Source organism: Eulemur rufifrons, chromosome 24, assembly GCF_041146395.1.
Source record: "Eulemur rufifrons isolate Redbay chromosome 24, OSU_ERuf_1, whole genome shotgun sequence".
NCBI classification, from domain to species: Eukaryota; Metazoa; Chordata; class Mammalia; order Primates; family Lemuridae; genus Eulemur; species Eulemur rufifrons.
The window spans coordinates 6,186,439-6,201,459 of NC_091006.1; the positions used below are offsets into that span (position 1 = coordinate 6,186,439).

General features: G+C 54.9%; 2 protein-coding genes across 4 annotated transcripts; both read left to right on the plus strand.

Annotated features, from left to right (window-relative positions):
* Nucleotides 1-735: 735 nt before the first annotated feature.
* On the plus strand, nt 736-5,884 carry SPRED3 (sprouty related EVH1 domain containing 3). Of its 2 annotated transcripts, XM_069458122.1 has the most exons (5): nt 736-912; nt 2,080-2,248; nt 2,344-2,420; nt 4,393-4,533; nt 5,219-5,884. In XM_069458122.1, exons 1-5 carry the CDS (start codon nt 736-738, stop codon nt 5,882-5,884), a joined length of 1,230 nt encoding a protein of 409 aa, XP_069314223.1. The 2 variants fall into 2 exon arrangements, with proteins under 2 accessions (XP_069314223.1, XP_069314224.1); XM_069458123.1 differs by lacking the exon at nt 4,393-4,533.
* A 5,505-nt stretch (nt 5,885-11,389) lies between these two features.
* FAM98C (family with sequence similarity 98 member C) lies at nt 11,390-14,727 on the plus strand. 2 transcript variants are annotated; one of them, XM_069457444.1, is made up of 8 exons: nt 11,390-11,474; nt 11,596-11,744; nt 11,819-11,953; nt 12,283-12,488; nt 12,743-12,820; nt 12,911-13,027; nt 13,369-13,536; nt 14,417-14,727. In XM_069457444.1, the coding sequence occupies exons 1-8, from the start codon at nt 11,410-11,412 to the stop codon at nt 14,558-14,560; spliced, it is 1,062 nt and encodes a 353-aa protein (XP_069313545.1). In that variant the 5' UTR covers nt 11,390-11,409; the 3' UTR covers nt 14,561-14,727. The 2 variants fall into 2 exon arrangements, with proteins under 2 accessions (XP_069313545.1, XP_069313547.1); XM_069457446.1 differs by lacking the exons at nt 12,743-12,820; nt 13,369-13,536.
* The last annotated feature ends 294 nt before the right edge of the window (nt 14,728-15,021 follow it).

Here is a 15,021-nt window from a genome sequence, read left to right on the forward strand (position 1 = left end):
CCTTTGGCTGGGGCCTGAGGGAGCAGCCTTGATTTTTGTGAATGAAATGCTCTCTGGATGTGTCTTCGGTTGCCGGTTTCTGACTTCCTCTGCCTCCATCTCCCTCTCGGCCTCTCTTTCTGGCCATTTCTTGTTCTCTCCCCGTTCGCTGCCTATCTCCCGTTGCTGGGTGACTCAGTGAGCTTTGCATCCGGTCTCATTCATAAATCCGGGAAGGGGTGGGGGGGAAAGAGCCTGGGTTTCTCACCCAGCCTGTGGCCTGGACGACAGGGTGCGGAGGCAGTGTTGGGGGGACTGGAGCTCAGTTGATGGGCCCAGAGAAAATACATATGCGCAGGCACCCAGCTGTGAGGGGGAACGCTGGGTGGGGCCGTGGGTATGTGCTGAGCGAGAAGGAGACAGGGTTGATAGGGGATGCACAGGAGGGGGAGGGGAAGTGGAAAACCAAGGCTATGGGGGTGGGGATGGAAAGATGGGGGAAAGGTGGGTATGGAGAGAAAAGGTAGACATAGAAAAGAAGGTAGACATAGGAGAAGATAGAAGGCATGAGCAAGAAAGTAGCCGTGCGGGAGAGGGTGGACATGGGGGAGAAGGTGTGTATTGGTAGCTTAGGGTGCAGTGGATCTAGATGTGAGAGATGAAGATGGAGGGGAGATGAAGGTTGGGGAAACATTCAGTGGGAGAGCAGGACTTGAGTTCACTGACTGTCATCCCTGTCGCCCGCCCCCCAGGTACATGGTGCGGGTCCGAGCTGTGGTGATGGCCCGAGATGACTCCAGTGGGGGCTGGCTGCCTGTGGGGGGCGGGGGCCTCAGCCAGGTGAGCGTATGTCGGGTCCGAGGGGCCAGGCCCGAGGGGGGGGCCCGCCAGGGGCACTACGTCATCCACGGGGAGCGCCTCCGGGACCAGAAAGTGAGCCACCCTGGGGTGTGGGGGTAGGGCTGGGCCCCGGGGAGGCAGGGGAGGGGGGCTGGGCGTGCGGAGGAGAGGTCAGGTTGTCTCCCAGCCTCGGAATCAAGCTGGGGTGTGGGATGGAGTTTGGAAGTGAATATCTGTCCGATGGATAAGAGTTGGGAATTTCAGGAATATTTGGGATACTAAGCAGGGCCTGTCCACTGCCATCTCCTGCTGGACTGTCACAGCAGCCTCCTGCCTGGGCCCCCTGCCCTGCTCTTGCTGCTCCCCTCCAACCCCAGTCTGTTCCACAGGGGCACTGCTAACACCCGACTCAGATCGTGCCCCTCCTCTGCTCAGAACCCTCCCGCGGCTCCACCTTGCTCAGAGATCCTCACCGCGAGGCCCTACACCAGCTGGCCCCTGTCTGCCCTAAGTATATGGAAGCATTTGGTGGGGGTCCATTTGGAAGTGTCAGTACAGTTGACAATCCTATATGTGGGTTCATCAGGAATAATGGGGCTGTCTGGTGCAATTTGGAAGGATAATGTTGAAGTTTCAACTGGGGATGTAGTAGAAAGATCTGGATTGTTTGAAAAGGCTTGAGGGAAGGACTGCATTTCAGAACAGGCATTGGTAGAAGGATGTGGGGGGATTTGAAATGGTGAGAAAGAATCTAGCGCTAGGCAAGGATTTGAGGGAACATCCAAGGTGTGAACTAGCAACTGAAGGGGAGCCTGTGGAAGTTTAGTAAGAATATTTTGGGGTACAGTTTCAAAAGATTATCGGGGCATCAGAAGGGGATTAACAGTAATATTGTGAGATGTCCAATAAAGTTTGGGGAGTACTACTGAGTCAGAAGGGGGGATGTTGGGTTATTGGAAAAGGGTTAACAGATTTTTGAGGAATTTGATAAGGTTTTATTTTCCTACTGGGGTATCAGGGGAGGGTATTAGAAAAAGGTAGTCATCAAGGAATCAACTGGGGAAAATACTGGAGTATCAGAGGTGTGCTTAATAAAATTGGGGAGTTGTACTGGAGTGTCAGTCAGGGTTCTGGGGTACACCTAGGATTGGGAAATGAGGTTTGTGGGATGCTGCAGTGGGAAGAGGGTTTGGGGGCAGAAGGGAAATCACATGCATGGGTGGGTAGGGGAATCTGACTCTGCCCCCTCCTGCCCCTTAGACGACCTTGGAGTGTACCCTGAGGCCAGGCTTGGTGTACAACAAAGTGAACCCCATCTTCCACCACTGGAGCCTGGGTGAATGCAAATTTGGGCTGACGTTTCAGAGTCCTGCAGAGGCTGATGAGTTCCAGAAGAGCCTGCTGGCAGCACTGGCCGCTCTGGGTCGAGGTGAGTGGCACAGGTGGTGGCACTGGGGGCTGTGGGGTGGGGGGAGCAGAAGCTGGGCCCAGGGAACTCACTTTCTGCCTCTCTCCCTGCCCTAGGCTCACTCACTCCCTCCTCTTCCTCCTCCTCCTCCTCCCCTTCCCAGGATACCGCAGAGACACCCTGCCCTCTGACGGTGAGTCTCCAGGATGCTTCTCTGCTGGGAGGGCAAGGGTTTTGTTCCTATTCCACAAAATTGGGCCCAAACTGTTAGTGTCAATTCAATCCCAGTTATTCTAGTTTTTCTTCCTGCCATGATTCACACATTGATTCCTGGGTATTTATTGAACACCTTCTGCGTAGCAGGCAGTGTTTTAGGCATGCAGGATACATCAATGAACAAAAAGTCCCTTTCCTTGTGGAGCTTCTATTCTAAAGTGGAAAGGAAACAATTTTTAAAAAAAGATAAATGATAAAAATGGATAAATATTAAAAGTAAATGCATGAACAAATTAATGACAACTCCATGCTTCAAGTTACTCAGGCTACAAACCTTGGGATCATCCTTGACTCCTCATTTCTTATGCTTCTCATCTAATCTGTCAGCCAGTATTGGTTCTACTTTCAAAACGATCAGAATGTGCTTCCAACCTGGTACCATCCAGTCTCATCTCCCACTGGACCATCTCAACAGCCTCTGACTGTCACCTCTCTCCCTCCTGTCCCCTAGTGTCTTCCCCACATGCAGCCAGAGGGATCCTATTGATGGCTGAATCAGATCATGCCCCTCTCCCACTTAGCACTCTCCCAGGGCTCCTGCTCAGGGTAAAGGACAAAGTCCTCATGGTGGCATGTAAGATCCTATGCCACCATCTGGCCCTGTGTTATTCTCCTGCTCACTCACTGTGCTCCATCCACATCGGCCTCTTCTCTCCTACTCCAATAGGGCAGGCACATCCTGTCTCAGGGCCTTTGTACTGGCTGCTGTCTGGAACACCCTTTCCCAGATTTCCATAAGACTCATTCCCTTATTTCTTTCAGGGCTTCACACAAATATCACCTTCTTAGTGAGACTGTCTGTGGGTAATCTATTTAAAATTGCAATCTCCCAATGCTCCTTGTCTGGTTCTAATTTTTCCCCGTCTTCTAAGATATTTTCCTCATTTCCTTTCTGAAAAGACTGTTTTCTTATCTGTTAGTTTACGGTCCATCTCCCATGCTAGAATGTCAGCTCCAGGAGGGCAAGGATCTTTTGTTGGTTTCTTGCTGCAACTCCAGTGTCCAAAACAGTGCCTGGCACACAGTAAATATGTGTTGAGTAAATTGAATGAATGAATGCACAGAATGTTGGGTGCAATTTGGCACTTGCTGGCAACAGTGGGAGTTGCTGAGAACACCTGGAGGAACAAAACTGAGCCTCTGGGCAGAGAGAGGAGGAATTCCAGGGTAGTGGGAGATAGAGGCAGGCCACACAGTCCGGCAGACAGTTCCCATCTGTTGAGCCCGTCCTCAGGAAAGGTGCTGTGCTCTCCACGCTCCATCTTGAATGCGCAATGGCTGTGGGAGTCTGGCACGTCGTGGGCACTCAATGAATGTATATTGATGATGGTGAACAGATGAGGTAGGAATTACGCCCAAGTTACAGAAAGGAAACTGAGGGTCTGAGAATGATGTTTCAGCTAGTGTCAGGACGGAGCCTGGTTTGGATGGGATGGTGAGTGCTCCGGGTGGGGGAACTGCCCCAGTGAAGGTGTGGTGGCAGGAATGAGGCAGGAGGCAGCTGGCTGGCCAAGGGAGAGGGGTTCTGGGAAGGTAGACGATTTGATGTTCTGTAGGGTGGTGAGCTGAGCAGATAAGAAGAGGGGTCTTGTAATAGCAGTAACCATTTCCAGCTTTTCCTGTACTTCTGGCACTTGTGTGCCCTGTGCAGTGGGTCCTAACCACATCCTTATGAATAGGTACTACTATGAGCCCCATTTTACAGAGGAGGAAACAGGCTCAAAGAGGTGAGCTCACTTGCCGGAGGTCACATAACCAGTCAGTGGCAGACCCGGGTTTGAACCCAGGCCTGCCTGGCCGCAGAGCCCTCGCTCTCAATGGGAGGGGGTCTGTGTGAGGGCATCGGCTGTGCCGGGGGTCCCCGCGCTGAGGCCGCCAATCTCCCCTAGTCCCACGTGGACAGCGACTCCTCCTCCAGTCACAGCCGCCAGGAGACGCCTCCCACCACCGCGGCCCCCATCGTCACAATGGAGTCTGCTTCTGGCTTTGGGCCGGCCATGTCCCCCCAGCGTCGCCGCTCCTCGGCTCAGGTGCGACCTCTGCCCCCCAGCGGAAGTCTGAAGTCTGGGCTCGGGGTGGAATGAGGCTGGGCGCTGGGGTCCTGAAGGAGGCGGGAGCCGAGGCCCAGTGGGGGTGAGAAATACAGATCCCAGGGGATGACTGACCTGTCTTCTGAGCTGGGAAGCGGGGACCATAGGGACAGATAAGGAGGTGTGGGGAACTAGGGAGAGCCTTGGAGGCCTGGGCTTCTCGGAGGATTGGGGGGCTTCCTGTGTCTCCTGCGCCCTTGGAGCTTTTGAGGCCTTCTGAATTCCAGAGAAGTTTGGGGGATGGTTTGGACAATTCTCCTAGTGTATCCGAGGATGCTGGTCCTCATGGAAGTAGTCCTTCAGACGGCTTAATTCAAGAGGGTGGGGGTCCGGGCTGGGAAGGCTCAGTGCCTAAGGGGATAAAAGCAACCCAGGGACTAGACTCCCGGGTCCTGAGGGAGGAGGTGGCTGGGGTCCAGAACTTCTGGATCTGAAGGTAGGAGGGACTGGCAACTGGGACTCCTGGATCTTGAGTGAGGACTGGGAGCCTTAAGCCACTGGGTCCTTAAGGTGTGGGCTAGAGGACAGATCCTTGGGTCTTCTGAGACTGGCGTGGATTCTGGTAGGTGGTGGGGAAGTCACAGACCCCCCGCTAACCTGATCTCCTTGTCCTTTCGTCCCCCAGAGCTACCCTCCGCTTCTACCGTTCATGGGGATTCCGGAGCCCTCAGAGCCCCTGGCCGGGGCCGGGGGCCTGGGCTGGGGCGGCCGCGGCTATGAGGATTACCGGCGCTCTGGGCCGCCGGCTCCCCTCGCCCTGTCCACCTGCGTCGTGCGCTTCGCCAAGACCGGCGCGTTGAGGGGCGCAGCCCTGGGGCCCCCAGCGGCACTACCTGTCCCTCTGACCGATGCTGCACCTCCAGCGCCCCCGGCTCGCCCGCCCCCGGGCCCGGGCCCAGGCCCTGCGCCGGCCAAGGCCTCCCCGGAGGCGGAGGAGGCTGCGCGCTGCGTGCATTGCCGCGCGCTGTTCCGCCGGCGAGCAGACGGGCGTGGTGGCCGCTGCGCTGAGGCCCCGGACCCGGGTCGCATACTGGTGCGCCGTCTCAGCTGCCTGTGGTGCGCAGAGAGCTTGCTCTACCACTGCCTGTCGGACGCCGAGGGCGACTTCTCGGACCCGTGCGCCTGCGAGCCTGGCCACCCACGCCCAGCCGCGCGCTGGGCTGCGCTGGCCGCGCTCTCCCTGGCGGTGCCCTGCCTCTGCTGCTATGCGCCCTTGCGCGCGTGCCACTGGGTCGCAGCGAGATGTGGCTGTGCCGGCTGCGGGGGTCGCCACGAGGAGGCTACACGGTGAGAATGGCCTGGCGGGTCCTGTAGCCAGACCGAGGACCCAAAATGGAGGGTCCAGGACCCCGGACTCCATTTGGACCTAAAACCCAAACCTAGGCACATCCGGAACTTGGAGCTTGCGTTTGGATTGAGAGATCCCAGACTTGGAACCTGGACCCCAAACCTAGGACTGAGAGACCCCAGACCCAGCTTCATTGGGATGTCTGTCCAAGAGGTCCCGGGTGTCCTGAGTTCTGGCGTTCCCCCATCTCGCCGCCCCCCACCCCCCAGGAGGCTCCAGGCATCCCCAGAGTGTACGTCAGAAGAGCTAGGAGCACACAGATCCCTGAGAGACACAGGGCCCTGAACCCTAACTTCATGTTCAAGTTACCAACTCAGATCCTGGTCACACCTGGCACCATGATCCTCAGATTACAACCCCAGAATTAGGAGTTGCCAATACCTAACCCTGCTTGTATCCAATTACTCCCAGATCTTGAGACCGTAGGACCCAGAATTACCCCCAGTTGGTCCCTGAACGTTCCCCTAAGACCTGGTGCACCCACATCTCAGATGTTTTTGTAGCCCTACAAGTTCTGAGACATCAAACCCTCCTGGGTTTGAGATTTCATTATGTTCTGGAATCACCAGATACTGGCTCCAAGTCTACTCGCTACTGAGTGCCCACAGACCCCCCAAGACCTAGCCTCAGGTTCAGAAACGCTGAGATCTAAAATGTCCAGGTAACCCCCAGATGCTCTAGGACCCCATACTCTTGAGATGCACTGAGTCCTTGTATATGCTCAAATGTGAGATGTTCTCTGCCCAAAATGACTTGGGAGACCCACCCCAGAGCCCCCCAGATCCAGATATTTTTTTTTTTTTTTTTTTTTTTTTTTTTTTTGAGACAGAGTCTCACTCTGTTGCCCAGGCTAGAGTGAGTGCCGTGGCGTCAGCCTAGCTCACAGCAACCTCAAACTCCTGGGCTCAAGTGATCCTCCTGCCTCAGCCTCCCAAGTAGCTGGGACTACAGGCATGCACCACCATGCCCGGCTAATTTTTTGTATATATATATTTTAGTTGTCCATATAATTTCTCTCTATTTTTAGTAGAGACGGAGTCTCACTCTTGCTCAGGCTGGTCTCGAACTCCTGACCTCGAGCGATCCACCCGCCTCGGCCTCCCAGAGTGCTAGGATTACAGGCGTGAGCCACCGCGCCCGGCCAGATCCAGATATTGAACACCAAAATGCTCTGGGAGCCAGGGACCAAAGACCTCTGTAGACCCACCCCTCCCAAACCAGTGTTCTCAGGAGTCTTGGATTTCATACATAGGACTCTGAGGTGCCTGGTATCCTCAAGGTGTTTCAACTGAAGGCCACCAACACCTCAGGGCCCAAGATACTGGTCTCACATCCTCAAATAGCCCTCTTCCAGTCCACTTTGGTCCTGGATTTTGAGACCCAAAATGTCCTGGAATCTTTGGCTTCCTTCTATCCACAGATCCCCAATTCCTTAAAAGCTGGGGTTCCAGCTCCCAGAGGATGGGTTGGTCATGGTAACCTAGACCTCTGACCCCTTGGCCCTCAGCCCTTGAGTGACCCCAAGGTGCTTTAGGAGTATTGAATCCAAGGCCGCAAGGTGCCATTGACCCCCCAGATGCAGGATTCAAGCCCCCACAACGTTGGGATTGTTCCTGATCCAAGACCTTGGTCCCTCCATACCAGAGACATTCAGATTTGAGGTGCCCCAAGACCCTGGCACTCAGACCCCAGATTTCTTTGACTCAAACCTCTCTAGCCTGATGAAGCCCTCCAGATGCCTCTACCCCTGATTCCCCAGGCCCCTTGTGTGCATCCCCTGAGACCCGCCACCCCTTGAATCCTGTGTCCGTAGGCCCCTGAGACCCCAAGGTCCCAGATTCTCGAATTCTGGACCTCAGCCCAAGCCTCTCAGCCATCCTCAGAGTTACCCCTTTATCCACTATTTTGAACTCATATTCCTAGATTTTAGAACACCTGGGAGTTCCCCCACTCCCACCTCTAGGACCCATCATTGCCACAGATAATTGTGTAGACTATTCACTAAGCAAGGCAACAGCCAGGGGTTGAGTGGGGTTGGAACTCACAAGCTGGGCCCTCAGCAAGAGGCTGCACAACTGCTCCTACGGCTCTGCTCAGACCCCTCTGTCCCCCCACCACTCCCCAGTCCCCAGCCTTGCAGACCCTCCTCCACGCCCAACCTTGAGCCCTAGCCCTGGTCCAAGTCCTTCCTTTTATGTTCTGCCTCCCCATTAACCCCTTCTCTTCCATTTCTGAGTGGGATGTTGCTGCAGACAGTTTGAGAGCCTGTTTCATGGCCCTCTTCTGGGCAAGGGGTATGCCACACTCTCTTTCCCCTAAGTGGAATGGGACTTCTTAGGTATATTCCCCTAAGTGGAATAGGAATGTGCCTAAGGTCTGGTGTCCTGTATTGGGGGAGGGGTTCAAAGTCTTGGAGCAAGACAGTCTCAACGTTTGGGCTTGGGACCTGCATCTGGCCCCCAAGCATTTGGAAATGTGCACTTCCCTTTCTTCATTACCCAGACTTGGATGGCCTTGTAGGGGTTCAAGGGATAGGTTTTTCTGTCACTTCTTTTAAATTATTAACTATTTATTACATCCGGAACCTGTGAGATTCAGCTCTCCCAACCAGACCCTGGGATGGGTGAGAGAAAAGGGGGTGGGGTGTCCCTCCCATCCCCACTCTGCCCAGCTCTCATCACTGTCAGACCCACCAGAGCTGAGGGTGGAGGGACTGGGGGCTGGGGCAGCCTGGGTCCCCCTCCCCCTCTCTGTGCCTCGGTCTCCCCCCTTCCGTGGTGGGCGGGGGGGAAGCTCCATTCTTAACCTACCTCGTTTTGGGGAGGGGTGGGACGGGGGGGCCAGAGTGCTGTATGGTGCTGTGGGACGCAGATGAAGCAGTGGGGGCTGGGGAAAGATTCCCCGGCACCACCTCCCAGCAGCACCTCTCCCAGGTCTCCCAGTCCTGCTCCCTGCTGGTACCCACCTCGGATCCATGATTACCCTCCATTGCCCCCAAATCTGGGGTAGATGGAGGGTTGACCCTGGGACCCAGGAAGACCTCAGACCCTGGAGCCCCCAGGCCCAATTTCCCAGCTGCTTGCTCCTCAGATTGGATGCTTGGTCCCCAGACTTGGGGGAGGCACCCCAACATTTATCTTCCTGATCTTGATTCCAAGCCAGTCTGTGACCTCACTATTGTCAATGTCAGTGCAGGCTGAAATGGTGGGGGAGGATGGGGGCCAAAGACCCAGCCTTGTCATCAGGGGAGGGGGGCATGAGATCTGCTCCAAGAAATGTCTGTGACAAAGTCTCAGCCTGTGTTATTTATTTGTAGTGGCGTGCCCCATCCACTCACCTTTCTGAACTGCCAGTCTTCTGCCTAAATTCTTGTTTCCCCTCCACATCCTTTAGTCCCAAGCAGATCCTCCAGCTGAGTTTTATAGTCCCTCAACAAGCACATATATTGAACACCCGTCCTGTGCCAAGCTGTGTTATAGGCACTGGAATAAAGCAGTGAGCAGAACACAAAGAAATCCCTTCCCACAGAGAGCTCATCAATTTTATGGTGCGAGACACAATATGTTAATGACTTAATATGCTAGAAATGATATAAACTATGAAGAAAAAATAAAGTGGGGATGGGGGATACAGGCAGTTTTGGCCGGAGTTGTCAGGTTAGGCCTTACACAGGAACTGGCAGTTGAATAAAGCCCTGAACAAGGTGAGGGAGTCCTGTGGATGTCTGCAGGGAAGAGCATTCCAAGGAAAGGGAACAGCCAGTGCAAGGCCCTGAGGCAGAAGTGTGTCCGGGAAGTCTGAGGAACATTGAGGAAGCTAGAGTGTCTGGCAAGGAGAAAGCAAGGAGAGTACTAGGAGGTGACAGGGCAGATATGTGGGCCCTTGCAAGCCATTGTATGCACTTTGGTTTTTACCCTGAGGGAGATGGAGCCACAGGAAGGCTCCAAGCATGGGAGGGATGTGGCCTGATTCAGGTGTTCTCTGCTGCATGTGGGCAACAGACGGACTGGGGGTTAGGTGCTGGGGGTGGGGGCAGGCTGATGGGGATGAGGCTGCTGTGACCATCCAGGACAATTCAATGGTGGATAGGACCAGAGTGAGTGCAGGGGAGTGGGGAGAAGTCGGCAGATACTGGCTCTATTTTGAAGGTAGAATCCACAGATTTATATATGGGGTTTGCTGTAAGGAGAGGAGTCAAGGTTATAAGTCCAAGTTTTTGGACTGAGCTTTTTTTTTTTTTACATAGCTCCCAACAGTCTTTGAACCTGAGCAATTTTAAATGTTTTATTGAGGTCAACAAATGGTCCCTTGAGTGCCCTGCCTTGGAGTAATCAGGGCTCTGGAGATACTCTATTAAAGGCAGGCTCTGCTCCTGAGGAACAAACTCTGGCCCTCGGTTCTTCCCAGAGGCTCCCAGTCCACTCCCCCGCCCAGCAGAATTATCTAGGAGCTGCTGGAAACCAGGATAGAGTAAGGAAGAGATCAGATCTGGAACCATTATTAAAAACAGCAATAAAAGCATCAGCAATAACAGAAGAAATTGGTTCAGTGGTTAAAGAACATGGAATTTGGAACTAGATCCTTGAGTCCTGGTACCACTACTCTGTGACTTATCCTCTCTGAGCCTCAGTTTGCTTTTCTGTAAAACACGGATAAGATACTTTAACCCAATAGCACACACTAACTGCTTAATATGTTAGTTGTTATTTTTAATTGAGTACCCTCTCTATATCTGCTAAGCACTTTTTACATACAGAACTCTAATCCTCACAGCTCTTCAGAGGTAGGTGCTGTTATTATCTTCATTATACAGATGGGAAACAAGTTGGCAGGAACACAGAGCTGACGAGTAGGGGAGTCAAACCCTAACCCTTGTTTGCCTGACTGCTAGGGTGCTATCTCTTAATAACTGTGGCGTATTGTACCTGCTCACTCCAAGGCCTAACGGGCACATTGTGCTCGATGAGCGGGCCTAGCTCTGGTGGGGAGTGGGTGTGAGGGGTGAGCCGGGATTCCTGGGTCCCTAACATAATTCCAACTCTAGGGCAGAAAAGAGGAAGCGAGTTTCTGGATTTAGGCCAGAGTTGGTGAACAACCCTCGGCTTTAAGAGCAGAAGCAACTGAGGGAAGCTGAAGAAAAGGAAACAGAAGTTGCTTTTATGTCGCCATGGTAGCGACACCCGGTAGCTTGTCGCGACAGCTGGGACCTGAACGCACGCTCTGGAATTTACAGCGCCAGGGGGCGTTCCCAGACCCCTGACAGGTTACCCGAAGGGCGGTGCTGGAGGGCGTGGGGCGGGTTCTGCCTCCTCCTGCGCCAATTGGAGTCCGAAGCCCCCCTTGCGAGGAGAGGCTGATTGGTCGGTGCCGCTACAATACGCACGGGGGCCGGGTGCGCGCGGCGCTCCAGGGGCGGGGCCTACCGCCGGCCGGTAGGGGGCGCGCACCGAGGCAGAGGAGACGCTTTCATGGAAGGGGCGGAAGCGGGAGCGCGGGAGGGGGCCGCGGTGGCCCGGGACCTGCTCGCTCTGGGGTAAGAGGGCGTGCGGTGTCGCTGGTGGGTGCACGAAACGCAGGTTTGCCCTCAGGACGCGGATGGGCGGGGATTCTCGCTGACCTCCCCGACCCCTCCCACGGCCTCGGCCCCGCCGCAGGTATGGGGGTTTCCCGGGGGCAGCGTCGCGGGGCACCTCGTGCCCAGACTTCAGGGCTCTATGCGGGCGGCTGGCGGCGGAGCTGGCGACTCTGGGCGCCCTGGAGCAGCAACCAGAGGAGGGCGCTGAGGTGCTGAACGCCGGCGACGGTACGTATGGGGCAGGAGAGTCGGAGGGATGGAGCCGCGGGTTCCGCCGCGCCCTGACGTCTTGCCCGCTGCAGGCCCAGACGCAGAGGAGGAATTTCTGCGACAGTTGGCTGGCCTGATGCGGGAGTTGCACTGCCCGGATCGCGCGCTCTGCGGCGGAGACTGCGCGGCCGCGCTACGCGAGCCCGACGCGGGCCTGCGCCTGCTGCGTGAGCCGAGGGCTGGCCTGGGATGCCGTAGTGGGAGAGCCGAGGTTCCAGGAGGGCGGGGTCAGAATTTTAGGGCGGGCATAGGGCTCTGAGATGGGCGGGGCTAGAATTTTTGTGGGCGGATCTGGTAGCTCAAGTGGGTTGGGCTAGGAGGCGGGCAGATGGGCAGGAGTCAAATTCCCAGGCGGGGACAGGATCTCGAGGTGGGGCTTATTCTGGAGGTGGAGCCAGGGTTCCAGGTGGGCAGGAGTAAAAGGCCCTGTAGTTTTTTGATTATGGTGGATGGAGTAGCAACCCTTGATTGCACCGCTCCCTTTTCCTACTTTTAGGTTTTCTTTGCTCGGAGCTCCAGGCTGCCCGCCTCTTGCGCCTGCACCCCTCGCTGGATCCCACCCCTGTGTCTTCCCCCGGGGGAGGGGCAGAAGAGGGAGCTGGCATGGTCCGGGAACTCAGTCTTACCCTCCAAGCCCTGGGGCTCCCCAGACCTACACCGGGGACCCCTGCCAGCCAGCTGCTGCAGGAATTGCATGCCAAGGTGAGAGTCAGAGCCCCTTCCCCACCGGGGCTGTTCCATTTTCCTTGGGTGCGGGGCCATGGTTCCTCTCTCCAAAGCAGTGTGGCAGGAGTGCCCCACCCACAGGCATGTTTTTCTGTAACTACGAGTGCCATTCTTGTTTCCATTGCCTAGCTCTGAGGGGCATGGAGAACTGGGGTCCACAGGGAACTGGGGTCTACAAGGAATCCATCTTGTTTCTACCCCAGTTGGCCTATGACTTCTTCTCCCATCAGATCTCAGAACTGCTGACTTCCTTGCCCTCAGGGTCCATGCAGCCTCTCCTCAGCCATGCGCTAGATGCCCCCAGATGGGTAAGACTGTGTGGTTGTATGTGAACAGTGTCCTCATCCAGAGATGGGAATGAGAGGGACCACTGGCATGACTAAGACTTTTTCTCCCAGGAAGCATTGGCGTCTCTGTCCCAAAGCCTGAGAGACCAGTACTGCTCCCGCCGCTGCCTCCTTCTCAAGCGCCTTGATCTCACGACATCTGCTTTCCACTGGAGTGATCGGGCAGAGGTGGGGGCAGAGGACCTTGGCAGGAGCAGGGAAGCCCAGTTGTGGGGGCTACATCTGCAGGGAGGAGGAATAAGGGCCAGAAATTATCACCCTCTTGGAGGTTCTGAGGCTTAGGCAATTTTACAATCTTGTGAGTTTGGGGGCTTCTAGAATCTCAGGGCTCCCAGGGCATTGAGGAATTCCCAGCTCTACACTGGGAGTGTCTTCTACACTCCCATCGCCCTTCTTTAGACAGGGCGGCAGTGAGGCCCTGAGTGGGGAAGAGATGCATCCAAGATGACAGATCTCACCTGGGGAGGGTTCTTGGGCACCTTCTCCATGCCACCCCTTCCCCCTACCAGGCCCAAGGAGAGGCCATGAAGGCAGTGCTGATCCCGATTCGAGAGGTTCTGACCCCAGAATCAGATGTCTCCATTGCACATGTCCTGGCTGCCCGAGCTGACCTGTCTCGTCTCGTCCCAGCCACCAGCGTGGCTGCCCGCCGAGGGACCTGCTGTGCTATCAACAAGGTGGGCACCTGGGGTGAGGACGGGCCCTGGCATCCTTGGCCTTCAAATTGGCCCTTCAGCCTTTGCCCCGGTCCAAGCTTGTCCTCTCCCACCTGTGTTCGTGACCTCTGAACTCACCACCTCTAATCCACCCACTTGACTTGGCAGCTAGAAGGACCTTTCTCACACAAAAAATCTGACCTTGTACCTTGTACTTCCGTAGCTCAGAGCCCTCCCCAGTTCCTCAGTGACTTGAAAACAAAGTCCAGCTATTTATTGAGCCCTGTCCACCTAGCCTTAAAATCCTTCCCCACAACCTCGCCCTATCTGTCGTATTATTTGTTTTTTAAAAACCATTTTAAAAAACCAGAAATACCCTTGTTTAAATGATTAGGTATCTAGCCTCATACCTCTCAAAATAGTCTTATATAACATGTGAATGCATATGAGGGAGGAAAGTCTAGCACAGCAAAAAGTAAGGCAAACTATAAGGAAAAAGTGATTTACTTTAAAGAAATATAGTAAGTATCATAGTAAGTATATTACAGGCAGTCCCCAAATGACGGATATTTAGAAGAAAACATTAGTTTGCTAGAAATGTTATACAAAGCCCCATATATGAAATAGACAAAGTTGGGGCACCCTTGTTAATGCTGGGTGGGGACTTGGACCTCTGCCGTCACCCTCCCCTTCATTTCCCTCTTGCTGAGGCCCTTGGAACCCAGTTTGAAAGCTTTATTCTTGTATCTTCCGCCAATTCAGTCTCCTGTCCTCCAGCCACTATACCTAAATAGTCAACAGTGGCCCTTCCTTCTTCAACCTCATGCTGTTCCCTTTGCTTTGTGGCCCCCTTGTCCAAGATTTTATTTTTCTCTGAAATTCAAGTCTAATCACCTCTCAGGTGCTTATGGGCAACGTGCCAGACCGGGGGGGCCGCCCAAATGAGCTGGAGGCTCCCATGCCCAGCTGGCGAGACCGGCGAGATGACGGGGGTGGGCAGAAGCCGGGCCGCCAGTATCGGGGCCGCAAGAAGAAGAAGAAGTGAAGTAGGACTGCTGGCAGGGGGCTCCTCCGCGAGATGCTAATGCCAGCGGTAAGCCCTGGGGAGTCAGTTTGAGGCTTTCCCTTGGTACTTGGCACCAAAGCCCCCATCCCCTGTTCCTGAGGCCCCTAATGTCCTAGCCCCATCCACTGCTCAACACCAAGAACTGAGTTTTCTGAAAAATAAATTTAATTTATGACAGCCGTAGGACCTATCTCTGCAGGGCCAGGTTGGGGTGCTTCGGTCTGGGGGGTGCGGGTCTCTGCTCCCTGGGTCTGGACAGGCCCCTGTGGCTCTGACCTGCAAAGTCCTTTGCTCTTCAGCAATACATCTGTCCCTTCCTGTGGGCGTGGGGAAGGGTATATTCAGGCATTGGACGAACGTTTGTCCGGTGTTCACACACGCCAGCCGTGTTCTAGGCACCAGCGACACAGCAGGGAAAGACACAGACAGAAATCCCTAAT

What these genes read in the sequence shown, in the direction of transcription:
- SPRED3 (XM_069458122.1), top strand. Translation starts at nt 736, where the DNA reads ATGGTGCGGGTCCGAGCTGTGGTGATGGCCCGAGATGACTCCAGTGGG. An exon ending in AGCGCCTCCGGGACCAGAAA is followed by an intron (nt 913 to 2,079) that starts GTGAGCCACCCT and finishes CCTGCCCCTTAG; the next exon opens with ACGACCTTGGAGTGTACCCT. An exon ending in AGACACCCTGCCCTCTGACG is followed by an intron (nt 2,421 to 4,392) that starts GTGAGTCTCCAG and finishes AATCTCCCCTAG; the next exon opens with TCCCACGTGGACAGCGACTC.
- FAM98C (XM_069457444.1), top strand. Translation starts at nt 11,410, where the DNA reads ATGGAAGGGGCGGAAGCGGGAGCGCGGGAGGGGGCCGCGGTGGCCCGG. An exon ending in GGTGCTGAACGCCGGCGACG is followed by an intron (nt 11,745 to 11,818) that starts GTACGTATGGGG and finishes TGCCCGCTGCAG; the next exon opens with GCCCAGACGCAGAGGAGGAA. An exon ending in ACTGGAGTGATCGGGCAGAG is followed by an intron (nt 13,028 to 13,368) that starts GTGGGGGCAGAG and finishes TCCCCCTACCAG; the next exon opens with GCCCAAGGAGAGGCCATGAA.